At 39.4% G+C, this 21,407-nt stretch overlaps 1 protein-coding gene across 10 annotated transcripts in view; it reads left to right on the top strand.

Moving 5' to 3' along the window:
* ZMYM4 (zinc finger MYM-type containing 4) overlaps positions 1–5,230 on the top strand; it is a 164,687-nt gene extending 159,457 nt beyond the window's left edge. For all 10 annotated transcript variants that reach the window (XM_002686481.7, XM_024990230.2, XM_024990229.2 and 7 more), the window contains 2 exons: positions 329–458; positions 1,300–5,230. In XM_002686481.7, the coding sequence (XP_002686527.1) occupies positions 329–458; positions 1,300–1,507 (338 nt within the window). In that variant the 3' untranslated portion in view covers positions 1,508–5,230. The remainder of the gene's footprint in view (positions 1–328; positions 459–1,299) is intronic.
* Positions 5,231–21,407: the final 16,177 nt, after the last annotated feature.

The following is a 21,407-nucleotide window of genomic DNA, read 5'->3' as shown; positions in this document are numbered from 1 at the left end:
TTTTTTCTCTTTATTTTGCTATGGATTAAGAACCCTACGCCTAATAAAATTGCCTAACAAAGTCAGGCTCAGAATTGAGACTTACTCTCAGGCATCATGCTTTTTGTCATGCTGCCCCAACTTGGGTAAGGATAAAAACATAAATTGTACAGGACAGGGACTTTGTTTGATTAACTCAGCACTAGTCTAGTGCTTCCATAGATCCTCAATAAATACTTGTTGAACACGCGAGTAAGTGAAAGGAAGGGAAAGGGAACCATATAAGTGGGTGTCTTAAGACTTGAAGAAGGACTTTTCTAATTCTTTGATTATAATTTTCTGTCTCAAGATAAACTAACCATTGGCAAGAGGAAACGAAATGAAGATGATGATGTTCCAGTGGGTGTGGAGATGGCAGAGAATACTGATAACCCCCTCAGATGCCCAGTCCGACTTTATGAGTTTTATCTGTCCAAATGGTAAGTGATTTTCCTCTGAACTTGATACAGCACACTTCAAAAAGTAATTATTATATTTTAGATTTCAGATGCTCAAATCCCAGAAATGTAGCTGGTCTGTGACTTTAAACAAAGATTTACTTACGGTTTCATTTTTTTCCCCACTTTCATATCTGCCTGGATTTTGAACCAAGAAACAAATTGCTTTATCTTGAGCATTTTCCCCCAAAAATCTCTTAAAAAGCAAGAATCACTGTCATTGTTTATTCTGCTATGAATTTGTTATTTACATAGAAAAATAGGGGAAAGACTGTACTGCTACGTCTATAAATGAGAAAACAGTTTTTAAAGAATTGACATTTTTTGAGTGGTCTTTTTCTTACAGAAACTTTATGATTTTAAAAAGTTGCAAGATCCACACTAAAGCCAATTTTTTTCCCCAAAGAAACACAGTGACTGGGTTTGCTCTTCAGCAGAGCTGTGTGGAGTATTCTGGGGATTCATTGCAGGGTATTGGGCACTGAGGATGAGTCTCAGCCATAGTGTCACTTGTGAGTTGAATTTTTTTTTGCTCCTGGTAAGTTTTAAGTACTAATACTTGTGAAGGATTTGCATTTTGTCATCTATTAACATTATACTTACTTCGAATCCAGTGTGATTCCTGAGTGTGGGGGAAAAATATGCAGTTACAGGTTGCTCCTGGAGCATAAATGTCTATAAACTTGTTTATCTCTGTGGGTACATTGTTTACGATGTTAGTCATAGTACGAAAGATAGAGAGCCATTATACTTAAAGAGTAATTACATGTGTGCTGTACTCTCTGATCCCAGTTTTCTTTCTCTCTTTTCTTTCCTGTGATAGCTCTGAAAGTGTGAAGCAGAGGAATGATGTGTTTTACCTTCAGCCTGAGCGCTCCTGTGTTCCAAATAGCCCCATGTGGTACTCCACATTTCCCATAGACCCTGGGACCTTGGACACCATGTTAACACGTATTCTCATGGTGAGGGAGGTACACGAAGAACTTGCCAAAGCCAAATCAGAAGACTCTGATGTTGAGTTATCAGATTAAAGTGGAAGTAGGGTTCCTATTTTCATACGTGTTGGTATGCACCAAATTGTGAATGCATCCAGCTTTGGAAAATGATAAGTCCCAAGTCCTCTTGACTTGATTATGAGGTAATGGAGAACAGACAGCTCGTGAACCAGTGTGGATGTACAAATGGCAACTGAAGGAAAGAATGTGAGCTGAGAAACCTTGTTCTCCAGCAGTGATATTGCTCTTAGACATCTTCAGAATGACTAACCAATTTCTCTGAGTGGTGCATAATCTTATTTTGTTTGGGAATAACAAATTGTGGAATATTTTTAAGGAAAACTGTTGTATAAAATTCTACCATAGTAACCTTAGACCTTAGAGAGGTAGCTTTGGAGTGAAGCCTTGGCTGCAGTAGGCTACTTGGGCAAGCCCTCTGTAAGAGTCAGGGCAGAAATCAGTACAGAGCTAAGAGTGGCATCAGATGAGGACTGTGGGGCCCAGACTTGAAGACCCAGTAAAAATACTCAGCCTTTTTTTTTTTTTAAAGGTAGAGAGTGAAGTGGTCTTGATTTTGATTTTCACTGCCAAGCCAATTCTGTGAAGGATAGAAGCCTCTGGTGCTTTTGCCATAGGGTCCCTCACATCAGGGGAAAAGGCCTTCACTGCTGTTCATACAGTAATGTGTCCCCTTCACTTTCTGGGTCTAGCCTTCTCAGCTGTGGGTCTGGATGTGGGTAAATTAAGTTAAAGGGGCTGAAACTTGCAAAATAATTATGCACACAGAAAATCTGTGGCACTTGTTAGACCCCAGGTGTTTTGAAATGTTTGTAGAAAACCCACTAAAATGCCCACTTCTCTGGGTGTCAGCCTTTATTGCTGCTGTCTCACAGCATGAGCTGTGGCGCACAGAAGTGGGGGTTCTTTTGTTTTTATTTTATCCCCAAATGGCAGCTTTCCTCCTGTTGTTTTATCTTCCCGTTTCCCAAATAATTTCTGTTATTTTGTCTTTTGCACCAGTTTCTGGAGGCCCTTGTCATTTCAAAAAGAAGAGTCTCTCCTTTCTCTGGCAAACCTGTGGGTGATTCCACAGAGACACAGTGTTACTTAGCTATCAGAATTATGGTAGAAGAAGAACTAGTATTTTCCTATGTAAAGCATTGGAAGATGACCTTGTTACCCTAAGACACTTAAATAAATAAATAGGATTCTGGGGTTAGTATACAAAGACACTGACAGTCTTGCAAAGACCCACAAGGTCCTCTTACAGCATTATTCCAAACTCTAGCTGTTTTAGTAGTTTGATGAGGATCAAGTCATAGGAGTGTTTGGCAAATGGATCCATTTCCTTCTTCTCCATTCTGTTTCTTCCCCACAAAATTTTGAATCAAAGCTTCTATAATATTGGCCAATCACAGAATTTCCTTAGGTGAGGTTAATTTGATCCTTTAATAGAAATGAGAGAAGTCTAAAAAGCCTCTTAGAAATTTTAACCTTGAAAGACTTTACTATATGTCCCATTTTTTTAGATGGGAGTGGCAGGTGGTTTTTTTGTTTTTTAATAAATAAATTTAAATACAATGAAAATTTTAAAGTAGGCCTTTTGACATTGTGTACTTATGGTTCTGTCCTGTAACAAATCTTGTTTTTGTTACCAAGAACTGTGTGAAAGAAGTAAATCTGCCCCAGTTCTGTATGACTAATTCCATCTGTGTTTGTCATTTCTGACTGGAAAACTTACTTCCAGACCTTGTTTGATATGGAGGAAAAACAATTGGATTGTCTGATAAGTCTGCCAATAAACTATCCAGAAACATCAGGTGTAATAGTCCCCACTAAGAAATTTTATGGTTTATATAAACACTAATGTTTCCCCTTCTGTAGAAATGCAAATTTATGGCATAGTAGATAAACTATTATAAAACACTAGAGAGAGGAAAAAATTCTGTATCTTTTAATTGAGAACAGCCAATATCCAGGTAAATGACTGTATCAAGATGTCAATTGCATGTTAGTCCACAGAGTTGTCCAGATCCTGGAATAATTTGTAAAAGAAAATATTGATTCATTATTGGTCATTCCTCATAAGCATAGCTGTTGATGTGTGTGTCCAGTTATTTGCTTTTTTAAATTTTATTAAAATAATGTAAAATTGGTTCTTTTTCCCCCAGGGGAGGAAAAAATATCAAACAAGAGAAACATTAAATTATCTGTTGTTCTTTGTTTTTTAAACACTTTCGGGTTTTCACCTTGCAGAAACCACAGAAATATTCCCTTAGAATAAAATAGTATATTTGTATTTGATGGGTGAATTATTCATTTTCTTTATGTCTTGAAAGAATTTTAAATATTTTTTTCTGTTTGACCCTATTGGTATGATCCAACAGATGGTATATTACAAAGAAAAAGATCAGTTTTCAGAAAATAAATTATTTGGTTTTTACTCAGTCCAGAAAACATTGTTTCATTGCAAAATCTTTTCAATTGTTTTTTTTCCCCCATCAAAGACTTGTTCTGGTTTTTAATTTATTACTATTTTCAAAGCCCTGAAAGCTAGAAGTATCAAGTATTAGGTTGGTGCAAAAGTAACTGCGGTTTTGCATTGTTGAACTTTGCTGTTTGATATTAATGAGCACATTCTTAAATGTGGTTATATTATACATTATTTTAATGCACATTTCTTTTGCTAATGACTTATTACTTGCTGTTTATTTTAGATTAGGGAAATGATGATGTTAGACAAAAAGCAAGTTCTAGTAATTTTCTTATTTGAGTTCAAAATGGGTCATAAAACAGTAGAGACAACTCACAACATCAACAATGCACTTGGCCCAGGAACTGGTGATTCAAGAAGTTTTGCAAAGGAAACAAGACCCTTGACAATGAGGAGTGCAGTGTTTGGCTGTGGGAAGTTCACAGCAGCAAATTGAGAGGATCATCGAAGCTGATCCTCTTACAACTACGCAAGAAGTTGCCGAAGAACTCAGCGTGGACCACTCTATGGTCATTTGGCATTTGAAGCAAATTGGAAAAGTGAAAAAGCTTGGGAAGTGGGTACCTCACTTATCTTGCGGCTGACTGCAAATCAAAAAAATCATCATTTTTAAGTGTCATCTTAATTCTACACAACTACAACAAACCATTTCTTGATCAGATTATGACATGTGACAAAAAGTGGATTTATACAAGGCAACAACCAGCTCAGTGGCTGGATCGAGAAGAAGCCACAAAGCACTTCCCAAAGCTAAACTTGAACCAAAAAACAGTCAGGGTCAGTGGCGGTCTGCTGCCCATCTGATTCACTGTAGCTTTCTGAATCCCATCAAAACCATTACATCTGAGACACATGCTCAACAATTCGAAGAGATGCACCAAAAACTGCAATGCCTGTGGCCAGCACTGGTCACCAGAAAGGACCCAGTTCTGCATGACAACACCTGACTGCACACTGCACAACCGACACTTCAAAAGTAGGATGATTCTTCAAAAATTGGATGAATTGGGCTGTGAAGTGTTGCCTCATCTGCCACATTGACCCGACCTCTCACCAGCCAACCGTCACTTCTCCAAGCATCTCAACAGCTTTTTACAGAGGAAATGATCCCACAACCAGCAGGGGGCAGAGAATGCCTTCCAGGAGTTCTTCGAATCCTGAAGCACAGATTCTTACGCGATGGGAATAAAACTTGTTTCTCATTGGCAAAAATGTGTTGATTGCAGTAATTCCTATTTTGATTATTAAAGATGTACTTGATCCTACTCACAATGATTTAAAATTCATAGTCCGAAACCGCAGTTATGTTTGCATCAACCTGATCTGTATTTCATTTTAGGCAGACTTTTTTTTAGATTTACACAGCTTAACCTAGTTCAACTTGAATCATTTTGAAATCATGAGATTAGAATAAAGAATATATTCTTAAGTATGAATACATAGTTAATTTGGGAATGTAAGACTAAGTGGTATTTTCCTTAGACTTTCTAGTTATCTTGGTATTGTGCAAATATACCTTCAGATTCCACATAGATTGTTTTTACCTACCTGCCTTGTGGCATTCCTATTTTTTTTAACAAAGTTTTCTGAGAAGTTATTAGTTAAAATGAAATTATGTAAATGAGTCCCAGTTTTTCTATTAAATTCAAAATTTAATTTTCTATGCAAATAGAAAAAGTCCTTGTGATTCTGAGTTGAAATAAGCAACAGTACCCCCAATTCCTCCTGTCTGTCATCATCATACCTTATTTCATCATTGAAAAATAATTGTGAGCCTTCGTTACAGAGCGGGAAGGTCGGAAGCTCTGGAGCCTGGTCTTTACTGTTTGTATAGCCTTAAGTTAGTTACCTAGCCTCTCTGTGCCTCAGTTTTCTCTTAAACTGGGAATAATATCAACTTCTGTAAGTTGTGCTTGGAACATGCTAGGTTTTCAATGTCAACTCTTTTTTACTATAACACCTGCAAATTCTAGGCATATAGTAAGATTTTAAATATATGCTAATTCCCCCGCTACAGCCTGAATTTTCACTAAATTCAGTGCTTCAGATTCTGTAAAACATAATACACAGCATCATCAATTCAATATATTGGAATGAACTATTTAGAATACCTAAATATTCTATATACACTGGTGTATACACTGTATACACTAAATCATACATTCTTCACTCATGTGCTTGCTTACATGCATATAAACTGTAATCGACGTTACAGAAATGCTTTGATGCACTTCACTACGTCAGTGGATACAAAGAGCCTGTGATAGTTTACCCTTTTTTTAATTGAAATTCTGAGTCTGTGAGATTTCATCATTTGACAGTAGTTCTGCACCGTCAGAGGAAGAGGCTGCTGTACAATGGGTGCTTCACACTCCTCATTAGGAACCTGCATCCCCTACCTTTTGGGTAGGCAGCAGCTTTCTGGTATGTGACTGTCTTCCAGCCTATCTTGCAACTGGATGTAAACAAGTGACTAGGTTTTGACCAATGGGATGGAAACAGAAGTACGTAACATCCAGGCCGCATCCATAAAAGGGAAGAGTTTGCCCTCCTTTCTAATTTTCCTCTCCCCATGCACCAGGATGTGAATGTAGTCAGTCAGTGGTTCTGGCAAACCAGTTTTTCCTACCTGGGAACGGGCGATACAGCGAAAGTACGGTAACCATATGGGGCAGCCACTTACCCCTCAGCTGCCTACTAGCTCAGACAGACCTTCACATAAAAAAACCTTCCGTCTTACTGAAGCCATCATTATTTGGTTTCTGCCAAAGTAGCCAAACCAGTATCCTAACAGACCTACTGTGCCCAGTATCATGCTACTGCTTAATACAGAACTGGAAGTTCTGATCCAGAGTACAAAGAGCTTTTCAACATTGGCAAGTGAGAAAACCCATTATATTTAAGTCATTATTTTCAGGTGTAGAAACATTTGCAAAAAGCCAAAAGAGGGAATTCTCTGGCAGCCCAGTGGTTAGGACTGCTTGCTTTCATTGCTCTGGGCCTGGGTTCAATTCCTGGTCAGGAAACTAAAATTGCAAAAGCCATGCCATGAAGCCAAAAAAAAAAAAGAGAAAAAACATACCATTAAAAATAAGGCTGCTGCTGCTGCTGTGCCCAGTCATATCCAACTCTGCACCATGGACTGTAGCCTACCAGGCTCCTCTGACCATGGAACTTTGCAAAGAAGAATGCTGGAGCAGGTTGCCATCTCCACCAGGGGATCTTCAACCCAGGGATCAAACCCAGATCTCTTGTGTCTCCTGCATTGGATTCTTTGCCACTGTACCACCTTTAAAGCCCTAAGTTTAAGCTTGCGAACAATAAGTTTATAAAAAAGCATTTTTCCACAAGAGCAGTACCCAATTAGATAATGTAATTAAAAGGAAAAGATACTAATTTTTAAAAAACATAACTTCACAGTAGCAATGCAAACTGTACAGTATTTAGTTACTAATCATATCTGTAAAGGATGGCAAACATGACAGGCTGAGAGAAGATACTTGTGTAAGACCACCAAAGGATTTATTCCTAGAATATAAAACTGCTAAATTGTAAAGAAAGTTAAACAAAGATATTTCATAGATCAGTCGCTCAGTCGTGTCCAACTCTGCGGCCCCATGGACTGCAGCACGCCAGGCTTGCCTGTCCATTACCAACTTCCGGAGCTTACTCAAACTCATGTCTGTTGAGTTGGTGATTCTGTTGAGTTGGTGATGCCGTCCAACCATCTCATTCTCTGTCATCCCCTTCTCTTCCCGCCTTCAATCTTTCCTAGCATCAGGGACTTTTAAAATGAGTAAGTTCTTTGCATCAGGTGGACAAAGTATTGGAGTTTCAGCTTCAGCATCAGTCTTTCCAATGAATACTCAGGACTGATTATCTTTAGGATGGACTGGTTGGATCTTGTTGCAGTCCAAAGGACTCTCAAGACTCTTCTCCAACAAAACAGTTTAAAAGCCTCAATTCTTCGGTGCTCAGCTTTCTTTATAGTCCAGCTCTCACATCCATACATGACTAAATCCATAGCTTTGACTAAATGGACCTTTGTCAGCAAAGTAATGTCTGCTTTTTAATATGCTGTCTAGGTTGGTCATAACTTTCCTTCCAAGGAGTAAGTGTCTTTTAATTTTATGGCGGCAGTCACCATCTGCAATGATTTTGGAGCCCCCCAGAATAAAGTCTCTCACTGTTTCCATTGTTTCCCTGTCTATTTACCATGAAGTAATGGGACCGGATGCCTCAATCTTAGTTTTCTGAATGTTGAGTTTTAAGCCAACTTTTTCACTCTCCTCTTTCACTTTCATCAAGAGGCTCTTTAGTTCTTCTTCGCTTTCTGCCATAAGGGTGGTGTCATCTGCATATCTGAGGTTTTTGATATTTCTCCTGGCAATCTTGATTCCAGCTTGGGCTACATCCAGTCCAGCATTTCTCATTATGTACTCTGCATATAAGTTAAATAAGCAGAGTGACAATATACAGCCTTGACGCACTCCTTTCCTGATTGGGAACCAGTCAGTTGTTCCATGTCCAGTTCTAACTGTGGCTTCTTGGCCTGCATACAGATTTCCCAGGAGGCAGATCAGGTGGTCTGGTATTCCCATCTCTTGAAGAATTTTCCACAGTTTGTTGTGATCCACACAGTCAAAGGCTTTGGCATAGTCAATAAAGCAGAAGTAGATGTTTTTCTGGAACTCTCTTGGTTTTTTGATGATCCCACAGATTTTGGCAATTTGATCTCTGGTTCCTCTGCCTTTTCTAAATCCAGCTTGAACATCTGGAAGTTCACGGTTCACATACTGTTGAAGCCTGGCTTGGAAACTTTTAAGCATTACTTCACTAGCGTGTGAGATGAGTGCAATTGTCCGGTAGTTTGAGCATTCTTTGGCATTGCCTTTCTTTGGGATTGGAATGAAAACTGACCTTTTCCAGTCCTGTGGCCACTGCTGAGTTTTCCAAATTTGCTGGCAAATTGAGTGCAGCACTTTCACAGCATCATCTTTTAGGAAATAGCTCAACTTGAATTCCATCACCTCCACTAGCTTTGTAGTGATGCTTCCTAAGGCCCACTTGACTTTGCATTCCAGGATATGTGGTTCTAGGTGAGTAAGCACACCATCGTGGTGTGATCTGGGTCATGTTATCATGGGTCATGTTATCTAGGTCTGGTTATCTGGGTCATGAAGCTCTTTTTTGTACAGTTCTGTGTATTCTTGCCCCTTCTTAGTATCTTCTGCTTCTGTTAGGTCCCTACCATTTCTGTCCTTTATCGAGCCTATCTTTGCATAAATGTTCCCTTAGTATCTCTAATTTTCTTGAAGAGATCTCTAGTCTTTCCCATTCTATTGTGTTCCTCTATTTCTTTGCACTGATCACCAGTGAAGGCTTTCTTATCTCACCTTGCTATTTGGAACTCTGTATTCAAATGGGTATATCTTTACTTTTCTTCTTTGCCTTTCGCTTCGCTTCTTTTCACAGCTATTTGTAAGGCCTCCTCAGACACCCATTTTGCCTTTTTGCATTTCTTTTCCTTGGGGATGGTCTTGATCCTTGCCTCCTGTAGAGTGTCACGAACCTCTGTCCATAGTTTTTCAAGCACTCTGTCAATCAGATCTAATCCCTTGAACCTATTTGTCACTTTCACTGTATAATCATAAGGGATTTCATTTAGGTTATACCTGAATGGTCTGGTGGTTTCCCCTACTTTCTTCAATTTAAGTCTGAATTTGGCAAGGAGGAGTTCATGATCTGAGCCACAGTCAGCTCCTGGTCTTGTTCTTGCTGACTGTATAGAGCTTCTCCATCTTTGGCTGCAAAGAATATAATCAATCTGACTTCAGTATTGACCATCTGGTGATGTCCATGTGTAGAGTCTTCTTTTGTGTTGTTGGAAGAGGGTGTTTGCTATGACCAGTGTGTTCTCTTGGCCCTGCTTTGTTCTGTACTCCAAGGCCAAATTTGCCTGTTACTCCAGGTATTTCTTGACTTCTACTTTTGCATTCCAGTTCCCTATAATGTAAAGGACATCTTTTTGGGGTGATAGCTCTAGAAGGTCTTGTAGGTCTTCATGGAACCATTCAAGTTCAGCTTCTTCAGCATTACTGGTTGGGGCATAGACTTGGCTTACTGTGATACTGAATGGTTTGCCTTGGAAACAAACAGATCATTATGGTGTTTTTGAGATTGCATCCAAGTACTGTAGTTTGGACTCTTCTGTTGACTGTGATGGCTAATCCATTTCTTATTAAGGGATTCTTGCCCACATTTCATAGATGAGGAGCCCCAAAGGGTAAGCAAATACATGAAGAGGTGTTCAAACTCATCAGTAATCAATGGATTTTTTTGTTTAAAGAACTATCACTTTACATCTAAGACTTGCCAAAATTAAAAGGAAAAAAAAGGATAATGTCAACTGGTGCTGGTGATATAGGGATATTAAAACCCTTATATATTGCAAGAATAATTGTAGAACTGTATACCCATTCTGGAGTCAATCTTGGACGTTAAGTTAAAGAAGTTTGGTAGATTTTACAAAGAAGTTTACCCTTTCCTCTTGTTAAATAAATGATTATTATTAAATGTGTTTGTTTTTCATTATTTATGTCCATGCAATTTTTATCTTTATTCATTTGCCAAAATACCTTGATGGATTTTTCTAATGTTGAACCATCATCCCTGCACTCCTTGGTGAAACCCTAATGTGATTTATATGCAGGATTAGATATATAACCTTAGCAAGGTAAAGATAATACCTTCCATTCCTAGTTTGCCCTGAATTTTTCTTTAAATTTTAAATGTGTTGAGCTTACCAAAGGCCTTTTTTTTTCTTTCTGCATTTAAAAAATAACACTCATCTTACTTTTCTGTCTTCATTAATGTTGTGAAGAACATTGAATGCTTCTTAAATTCCTTGGATAAACTCTTGTTATGTTTACATATTTTGGCTAACTAATATCTTATTCAGTTCTGTTTTTACATCAATAGTCACAAGTGACTATATTTTTTCTCTCTGAATTATTTTTGACTATGTTTCTCTTTGATTTCTCATCTGATTTTGGAATCACTGTTAGAAAAAGAAATAAGCAAGTTTTATTTTTCCAGTGTGCAGAACAACTTATATAGAACTTATATTCTTGAGAGTGTAGTCAAACCATAAACATTTTTTCTACTTTTTGGCCATGCCATGTGACATGCGGGATTTTAGTTCCTCAACCACAGGTGGAACCTGCACCCTCAGCAGTGGAGGGGCAATGTATTAACCAGTGGACCACCAGGGATGTCCATATAACATTTTAATTGTTTTTTAAATTCCTCTAAAGCGATTTTGATTTAATGCCATTTTGGTTTATTTAGTGCTCATTCATCTACTCAGGTTTTTATGTCTTATCAATTTGGATATTTTGGTAATTTTCTCAGTTTGATCTATATGTTCAGGTTTATTAGCATATGTTTCATAATTCCTTCTTCCATTCTATATTTGTTATTGTTTGCATTTTCTCTTTTTCCTGATATGCCTTCTTTTTAAAAATTTTTATTGGAGCTGATTTACAATATTGTTTTAGTTCCTGCTGTACAGGGAGGTGAATCATATAGAGCTACTTGTTTTAGATTCTTTTCCCATGGATGCTCCCACGTACAGAGTATTAAGTAGAATTCCCTGGACTATACCCTAGGTCCGTACTAGTTTTCTATTTTACATGGTATGTGTATGTCACTCCCAATCTCCCAATCTATCCTTCCCCCCCTGTAACCATAGATTGTGTTACACACCAGTGCCTCTGCTTCTGTTTTGTGAATAAGCTCATTTGTACCATTTTTAAGGATTCCATGTATAAGTGATATATTTGTCTTTGTCTGACTCACATCACTCAGTATGACAGTCTCTAGATCTGTTCGTGTAATAGTGATGTTGAGCATCTTATGCTTTTTAAACATCTGTATATCTGCTTCAAAGCAGCGTGTATTTAGATCTTCCACCCATTTTTTGACTGGGTTTTTGTTTTTTGTTACTGAGCCGCATGAGCTGTTTGTATACTTTGGAGACTGATCCCTTGTTGGAGAAAATGCAAGCATTTTCTCCCATTCTATGGGCTGTTTTTTGGTTTTATGTATGATTTCCTTTGCTGTGCAAAGCTTTTAAGTTTAGTTATGTCCAAGTTGTTTTAGTTTTTATTTTCATTAATGAGATGAATCAAAAAAAATCTTGCTTCAGTTTATGCCAGTGTTCTGCCTGTGTTCCTCTAAGAGGTTTATAGTATTCAGCCTTACACTTAGTCTTTAATCCATTTTGAGTTTGTTTTTGTCTACAGTGTTAGGGAGTGTTCTAATTTCATTCTTTTACAAGTGGCTGTCCAGTTTTCCCAGCGCCATTTATTGAAGACTGCCTTTTCTCCGTTGTATATTCTTGTTTCCTTTGTCATAGATTAGACCATAGGTGTGGGGGTTTATCTCTGGCCTTTCTACCCTGTTCCATTGATGTGTATTTGTCTTATGTCAGTACCATGCTGTCTGATTACTGTAGCTTTGTAGTGTAGTCTGAAGTCAGGGAGCCTGATTCCTCCAGGCCCACTTTTCTTTCTCAAGATGGCTTTGGCTATTTCAGGTCTTTTGTGTTTCTGTACAAATTGTAAAATTGTTTGTTCTAATTCTGTGGAAAATGTCAATTTGACATTGAATCTGTAGATTGCTTTGGGTAGTACAGTCTGATACTGGTTCTTCCAATCTAAGAACATGGGATATCTCTCCAACCATTTGTGTCATCTTTGATTTCTTTCATCAGTATCATAGTTTTTTGAATACATGTTGTTTCCCTCCTCAGGAGGGTTTATTCCTAGGTATTTATTCTTTTTGATGCAGTGGTAAATGAGATTGTTTCATTAATTTCTATTTCTCATTTTTTATTGTTAGTGTGTAGTAATGCAAGAGATTTCTGTGCATTAATTTTATTTCTGTGTACTAATAAGTTGTAAAGTTTGCAACTTTACCAAAATCAGTGATGAGCTCTAGCAGCTTTCTGGTAGTATGTTTAGGATTTTCTATGTATAGTCTCATGTCATCTGCAAATAGTGAAAGTTTTTACTTTTCACTTTGGATTCCTTTTATTTGTTTCAGTTGCCTTGCTAGAACTTGCAAAACTATGTTGAATAAAAGTGGTGAGAGGAGACATCTTTGTCTTGTTCCTGATCTTAGAGGAAATGCTTTCAGTTTTTCACTGTTGAAAAACTGGGTTTGACAAACTACATGTGCTCTGGGTTTGTCCTATGTAACCTTAATTATGTTGAGTTATGTTCTCTTTATGCCTTATTTCTGGAGGGTTTTTATCATAAATCGATATTGACTTTTATCAGAAACCTTTTCTGCAACTCGAGATGATCATATGGTTTTTATTCTTCAGTTTGTTACTGTGGTGTATCACATTATTTGTGGATACTGAAACACCTGTGCATCTTTGGGATAAATCCCACTTGGTCATGGTATATAATCCTTTTAATGTATTGTTGGATTTGGTTTGCTAGTATTTTGTTGAAGATTTTTGTATCTGTGTTAATCAGTGATAATGGCCTGTAATTTTCTTATTTTGTGCTATCTTTGTCTGGTTTTGCTACCAGGGTGATGGTAGCCTCACAGAATGAATTTGGGAGTGTTCCCTCCTCTGCAGTTTTTTGGAAGAGTTTCAGAAGGACAGGTGTTAGCTCTTCTGTAAATGATAGAGGGCCTTCCTGGTGGTCCAGTGGCTAAGACTCCATTAACTCCCAGTGCGGGGGACCCAGGTTAGATCCCTGGTCTGAGAACTAGATCCCACATGCCACAACTCAGTGTTTTGTAGAATTTGCCCGTGAAGCCATCGGGTCCCGAATTTTTGTTTGTTGGAAGCTATTTTAATCAGTTTAGATTTCAGTACTTATTGGTCTGTTTATATATTTTATTTCTTGTTTAGTCTTGGAAGATAGTACCTTTCTATGAATCTGTCCCCCCTAGAAGAAATGGACAGATTCATAGGCATATAGTTGCTTGTAGTAGCTCTTATGATCCTTTATACTTGTGTGGTGTCAGTTGTAACTTCTTTTTCATTTCTAATTTTATTGACTTTGAACCCTCTCCCTTTTCTTCTTGATGAGTCTGGCTAAAAGTTTATCAATTTTGTTTACCTTTTTAAAGAACCAACTTTTCATCGATCTTTTCTGTTGCTTTCTTCATCTCTTATTTCTGCTCTGATCTTTATGATTTCTTTCCTTCTACTAATTTGGGTTCGTTCGTTCTACTCTTTCCAGTTGCTTTAGGTGTAAGGTTATGTTCTTTGAGATTTTTCTTGTATCCTGAAGTAAGGTTGTATTGCTATAAACTTCTTACAACTGCTTTTGCTGTGTCCCATAGGTTTCCGAACATCATGTTTTCGTTGTCACTTTGTCTCCATGTATTTTTTTAAATTTCTTTGGTGACGCTTTAGTTTCTTAATAACATATTGTTTTCTCTATGTATTTGTGTTACAGGTTTCTTCCCAGTAATTTATTTGTAATCTTTTAGCTTTGTGGTTGGAAAAGATGCTTGATATGACTTCAGTTTTCTTAGATTTACCAAGGTTTAATTTGTGGCTAATATGTGGTATATCCTGGAGAATGTTCCAACGTGCCCTTGAGAAGAAAGTATATTCTGCTGGCTTCAGATGGAGTGTTCTAAAAATATCAATTAAGTTCATCTGGTCTAATGTGTCATTTTAGGCCTGTGTTTCCTTATTTTCTATATGGATGACCTGTCCATTGGTACAAGTGTTAAAGTTGCTGTTGATTTTAATGTTTTGTCTCATAATGAGTATTGCTTACTCCAGTTTTGTTTTGGTTTCTATTTTCATGGAATACCTTTTTCTATCCCCTCACTTTCAGTTTGTATGTGTCCCTAGCTCTGAAGTGGGTCTCTTGTAGACAGCATATATATGGGTCTTATTTTTGTATATATTCAGCCAGTCTGTATATTTTGGTTGGAACATTTAATCCATTTACATTTAAGGTCATTATTGATATGCATGTTCCTATTGACATTTTCTTAATGGCCTGGGATTTGTTTTTGTGGGTCTTTTTTCTTCTGTCTTCTTTTCTTGTGATTTGAACGACTACCTTTAGCACTGTGTGTGTATGGTAGTTTTTTGGTCTGCCGTTCCCACGAGGTTTTGATATAGCAGTCTGTATATATATGCAAAGTTGTTTTAAGTTGGTGGTCTCTTTGTTGCCTAGAGAAGTTCCTTCGGTGTTTGTTGTAAAGTGGGTTTGCTGGTGCTGGATTCTCTTAGCTTTTGCTATTCTTAAAGCTTTTGACTTCTCCATCGAATCTGAATGAGAGCCCTGCTGGGTATTCTTGGTTGTAGGTTTTCCCCTTCATCACTTTAAATATATCATGCCATTCTCTCTTGGCCTGTAGAGTTTCTGCTGAAAAATCAGCTGATAACATTATGGAGACTCCCTTGTATGTTATTTGTTGTTTTTGATCAGACTTATCTTAAAAATCTTTCCAAGAACCATCACTTGGTTTTGTCAGTCTTCTCTTTTCCATCTCTGATTTTATAACTATTTTTCCTCTCCCGTTTTTTTCCCTTGCTGTTTTTTCTTTTTTCTGTTGCTTTAGTCCTAAATTTTTGGGTTTTAAAGAGACTTCATATTGAGTCCTTCATATTTTTTACTCATTTATGTGTATCAGTAGTCTCATATATTCCTATTTTATTAAGTTATAATTTGATACTCAAATTTCCTTAGGTTTAATCAGTAGAAACAATACACGCTTATATAGCCATATATAACAATTTATCATCTATCTATCTCTCTTAACTTGTGAGTTCATATCAATTCTTCCAATTTGAGTTCAATACCTCGGGGTTCTTTCCGCCTCCTTTTTCACACTCATAAACCTTTTAAGAGTTACTCAAACTAAAACATGCTTGTTTTCTCCTTGGTTTCTTTAACTGTCATCTACATCTTCTAATAAGATGTAGTCTTTGCAACTCTACCATGTTGATATTTTTTAGAATTTTGGCTCTGGATTGTTAATATACTTCATTGTTTTCTTTTCCTTCTCCTTCCTCTCTTTTCCCATCATCTCGATCTTCTTCAACTTGTGTTATGTCCCAATAAACCCAGTAAGTTGAAAATATTTTAAGTCAAGAAAGCATTTATCATGCCTAACCTCAACATCATAGCTTAGCGATTCTACCTTAAAGGTGCCCAGAACACTTAAATTAGCCTGCATTAACTGGGCAATACCACTTTCTTTTGTTTAGTTGCTAAGTCATGTCTGACTTTTTGCTACCCCATGGACGGTAGCCTGCCAGGCTCCTCTGTCCATGGGATTTCCCAGGCAAGAATATTGGAGTGAGTTGCCATTTCCTTCCCCAGGGAATCTTTCTGACCCAGGGATTGAACTCTTTTCTCCTGCATTGCTGGTAGATTCTTTGCTGCTTTGCCACTGGGGGTTGTACACAAAGCCTATTCTATAATAAAGTGTTGACCATCTCATTTAATTTATTGAATATTGTACTGAAAGTGAGAAACAGATGGGCTGTATCGATATAGAATAGTTATAATGTATCGGTTGTTTCCCCTTCTGATGTGGCAACTGGGAGCTGTGGCTGCTGCCACTGCCCAGCATCGCAGGCAGGTGTCCTGCATATTGCTCGCCCAGGAGAGATTAAAATCCAAAATTCCAGTGACTTCCTTGGTGGTCCACTGGCTAGGATTTCACCTTCCAAAGTAGGGGGCACAGGATCAATCCCTGGTCAGGGAGGTAAGACCCCACATACTTTGTGGCCAAAAAACCAAAACATAAAACAAGTAATATGGTAACAGAGTCTAAAGACTTTAAAAATTGTCCACATTTTTTAAAATCTTCAAAATAATTTTTAAAAAAATACAAAATTTGATAGTTTCCACTGAATCTGAATCATTTTTACATCATCATAAAGTTGAAAAATCTCAAACCGTTTTAAGTTGGAACCCATCGGTACAAATTGTGCCAAATAATTTATTTGCTCACTCTTACTTCCTATATCTTTCCATGTCTAAATTTACTTTTCCTATTTTGTAGAATTTTTTATATCGTTTACTTTTGGGTCTTTGCTGTGCAAGGGCTTTCTCTAGCTGTGGCGACTGGCGGTTCCTCTTCATCGCAGTGTGCGGCTTCTCACTGCAGACCATGGGCTCTGGGCGCACGGGCTTCTGTGGTTATGGTGCATAGGCTTAGTTGCTTTGTGCCATGTGGGCTCTTCCAGGCAGATTCATGACCACTGGGCCACCAGGGAAGTCTTTTTCATATTTAACCACTTCTTCTAAGTACATTTTAAGTGGCCACCTCATGCAAAGAGTTGACTCATTGGAAAAGACTCTGATGCTGGGAGGGATTGGGGGCAGGAGGGAAAGGGGACGACAGAGGATGAGATGGCTGGATGGCATCACCGACTCGATGGACGTGAGTCTGAGTGAACTCCAGGAGTTGGTGATGGACAGGGAGGCGTGGCGTGCTGCGATTCATGGGGTCGCAAAGAGTCGGACACGACTGAGCGACTGAACTGAACTGAACTGAACTGATTGGAAAAAAAAATTTGAAGCCTTGTATCCCTGAGAATATTTTTTTTTCTACTTTCACGTTTAAGTTTGTCTTGCTATAAATTCTGAGTTCAACTACATTCTTTTCCTTCAGCATTTTGGAAACATGATGTCTTTTTTTCACCTGAGGATACTGGTAAGAAACCTGATGTCAATCTGTTTCTTGTTCTTTTGTCATTGATCTGCTATTTCTCTCTGGGAGCTTTCAGGATTTTCCATTTTCTTAGATGCTCTCAATTCTCTTACTACAATGTTTATGCTATGTTTTTCTTATTCATCCATAAGTTCCTTTATCTTTAATTCTCATCAACCTATTATTATTTCTTCAAATACTTCCTCGTCTTCTCGGACTCCCATTCATTCTGATGTCGGCACTTCTTCTGTGCCACTGTGCTGCTGTGTGTCCATCTGCTCTAACCCTCCCTGCTTCCTTCTGGTAGAGGCCCGTGATGACACTCCAGCTAACGGGTCTTAACCTCTATGTGTCTATCACATTCATTATATTTTAATATTTCCACTTGGTTCTTGTTCCTGCTTCATATTGCTAGTATTTCCCTGTATATTTACTTGGCTTTATTTTCAATTCTTGGTTAGGCAGTATGTGAAGTTTGCTGTCTATGGGGGCCAGGGTTTGGTTATTTTTGGCCTGTGAGCTCATGTCCCTTCACAGCACTAGCTCTTCTGCCTGGGAGTATTTCCGGGGGAAAGGGCAAGGCCAATTCTGTCCCTTCCAATTTCGAAGGGAAGATAATGGCCTCTGGGTACCTCACGGTCACTGTCAACCCCTACACCAGCAACTGTTTTAAGATTCCTTTCGGAGCCTTGGGAAGAAGCAGCAATTCCTAATTGTCATTTCCCAATGCTGGGGCTTTGGAGGGAAAAAAGTTTTAATCCCAAGAGCAGCTGCCTAGCCCACTCTACCCCTGGCAGAGCTTTTGTGCTGACTCAACAGTGTGCCTCTTACACCAGTGACTTGGCTGCGTCCCGGGTTCACCAAGAGTAGACATCTCACTGATGTCCCACATCCTTTTACAGTTTCTTCAGTGTCCTAGGGGTTCTCACAGGATTTGGGGAGATTTCTTGGTTTGGTTTTTGGTGGTGGTCCCTCAGATTTATGCTCCTTTCTAATGTGTACGGTTTTTACCTCATTGTCTTCATTTGAATCGAAGCCCCCGGTATTATTTTTGCTGACATTAATTTTCAATCTTTGTGTGAATCCACCTGCAATGTGGGAGACCTGGGTTTGATGCCTGGGTTGGGAAGATCCCCTAGAGAAGAGAAAGGCTACCCACTCCAGTCTTCTGGCCTGGAGAACTCCATGGACTGTATAGTCCATGGGGTCGCAAAGAGCTGGAAACGACTTAAGCGACTTTCACGCTGTATTTTAGGAGTCTTTTGTGAATGTAGTTTCACAGTTTTATCCAATCTGTTAGCTTTTGTTTGGAGGTGGTAGTGGTGGTTCCTTTAACATCCAGTCTGACTTCTGTGTATTAAATGATCAGATCTTTAATGCTGTGGTCTTGCCTCTATTCTTGCTTTCTGCTTGGTTGACTGAAGTGTGGCTTTTTTTTTTCTTTCCTCTTGTTTGTTGCTAAGTCGCTTCAGTCGTGTCCGACTCTGTGTGACCCCAGAGACGGCAGCCCACCAGGCTCCACCGTCCCTGGGATTCTCCAGGCAAGAACACTGGAGTGGGGTGCCATTGCCTTCTTCATTCCTCTTGTTTAGATGTTGCATATTCTAGTTCTGAATTCTTAGTGGCTTTCTCAGTATTTTTAACATGAACAGCTGACAAACTCTAAAGTTAATTGGCATTTTTACTGTCCTTCTATGAAAGGACCTTAGATTACTTTCAATTACCACCCTACCCCTATCTTAAATGTCATTCACTGTTCAGTATTTTAAGTCCATATTTTTATTTTTCCCCCAAGTAACACTGAGAGCTTACTAGGCCAGATTCCCTTGGAGTGCCAGCTCACCTCAGCAGTGACTAAATCCTCCTCCCCTCTTCAGCTGGCATTTTCTTTGAGAAGCCACCCCTTCCACATCCCTGGCTCAGTCAGCCTGTGCTAATTTCTGTGTTCATCACAGGTACACTTTCGAGGGCATGCCAGCCACTGTGCTAGGAGCTAGAGGTGTGGTGCGTAAGATGGCACAGGTGCTTCTGGAGTGCTGAAGTGGACACTGCCTTTCCAAATAAGAATACGGTACTTAATAGCTCCCAAGAGAACCATGTTTAACAGTGATTCCTGCTTTTGATAGACATAGCCTGGGGTTTTGGAGCTGCGGTAGGGATAGAGTGGTGGTGTGATTTCTCCGTGGCTGCCCGTCGTTGGCGTTAGTCACTGATGAGCACGTGCAGATCATGGACTCTGCCTGAGGCGCAGGTGATGGAGACTTGTGTTCTGTCTCCGTGTAACAGAATCAGCACGAGAAGAGTGTTATAAAACATAAGACGGCCCCACAGCTCGTGAACTTCTAAGCGAGTAGGAATGCTGTGCAGTGTAAGAGGTACGTGGGTCCCTGTAGGCCCAGATGTAACCCCAGGTTTTAGAGGGAGAGAGATGCTAGGCTGCTTGGACCTACTTGAAGGCTGGAGGGCACTGCCTGGGGAAAAGCTTAAACTGCTCTAATGGGATGGCACTTTAATCTGCTTTCATGCTTTAATTTCTGTAGCCAACGAATAAATGCCAAGAAAATCATGTGACTCAGGTATTCCCATGATTTGATTCCCCGTTTTGGGCCCTACAGTTCGAACTGGGAGCCCAGGTCTGATTCCAAGTATATGTTGACGTTTTTCTTACGGGTATTGGACTCCTTCAGAGATTCAGGGTGTGAGTGGTTACCTGCAAATTACAAAGATAACAACTTTCCTCCATGTGGCCGTATTTCCAGTCGAATAGTAAAATGCTGTAGTCATTTCCAGTACAAAGTCTGAATTAAATACTTTTTGCACTGGATTTGTCCTGGCTTTTCCTTTTCTTGATCACAGAAATAAGTGTTTGAGAATCTCTTCCATTTTCTGGTCTACAAGATATGGTAACAACTGAGATACCTCTTGTCAACGTCAAGTTGGAAGTTCCCCCACATACAGATCCAGAAGGTTAGGTTTCAGACTGCTACTGATTATTCCTCTCCATGCCCCTCAATTCCCAGACTACACACTATAGGAAATCGTACCTCTGACCCTGGATTCCGAAGCATGTTGCCGTATCCTAAGGGAGGACCTGAAGTATTAGCGCCTGCTCTTCAGCAAACAAGCTAACAAAACCCAGAGCATGTGACCTGGAACTGTACGGCCAAGACCGCGGCGGGCCTTAGCTCTCTCCAGCCGCCCCTCCTGCAGCCCACACGGCTGCCGCGGAGCCTCGGGCTGAGGCTCCTTTGTCAACCCTGGGGGCTTACTCAAGCCCAGGGAGGCCTGTCACAGAGGAGAGCCCAGGCCCACAATCTTAACACCAGCCATCACTTAAAAAAAAATGCTTTGGCTAGCACAATACAGTTCATTTCTCTCAACACCACCCAATGTCCACTCTGGTAGAGCAGCTATCTGCTAGACAATGGTTCAGGAAGCGGCTGCCTCCACCTTGGATGTCTCTACATGGCTGCAGAGTCCCCCGAGGGCTCCTGCGTCCGGCCGGTAGGTGGAGGAAGGGAGTGAGGGTCACAAAGAAGTTTCTAACAGGTCAGGGTGGAAGACGGAACCTCTCTTCTGCCCACGTTGTGCAGAAGGCTGGAGGCGTAGTGAGCTTTGTGCCACAGAAACGGACTCTGGTTTGGGAAACTGCTGACCTCTGCCACACGCCACTGCAAGGGCTTCTCCCTGAGGTGATGAAGAGGAACTGGGTGTCTGGTATTTTCC

Source organism: Bos taurus, chromosome 3 (genome assembly GCF_002263795.3).
Source record: "Bos taurus isolate L1 Dominette 01449 registration number 42190680 breed Hereford chromosome 3, ARS-UCD2.0, whole genome shotgun sequence".
NCBI lineage: Eukaryota > Metazoa > Chordata > Mammalia > Artiodactyla > Bovidae > Bos > Bos taurus.
This window is presented reverse-complemented; position numbering and strand designations above follow the sequence as displayed.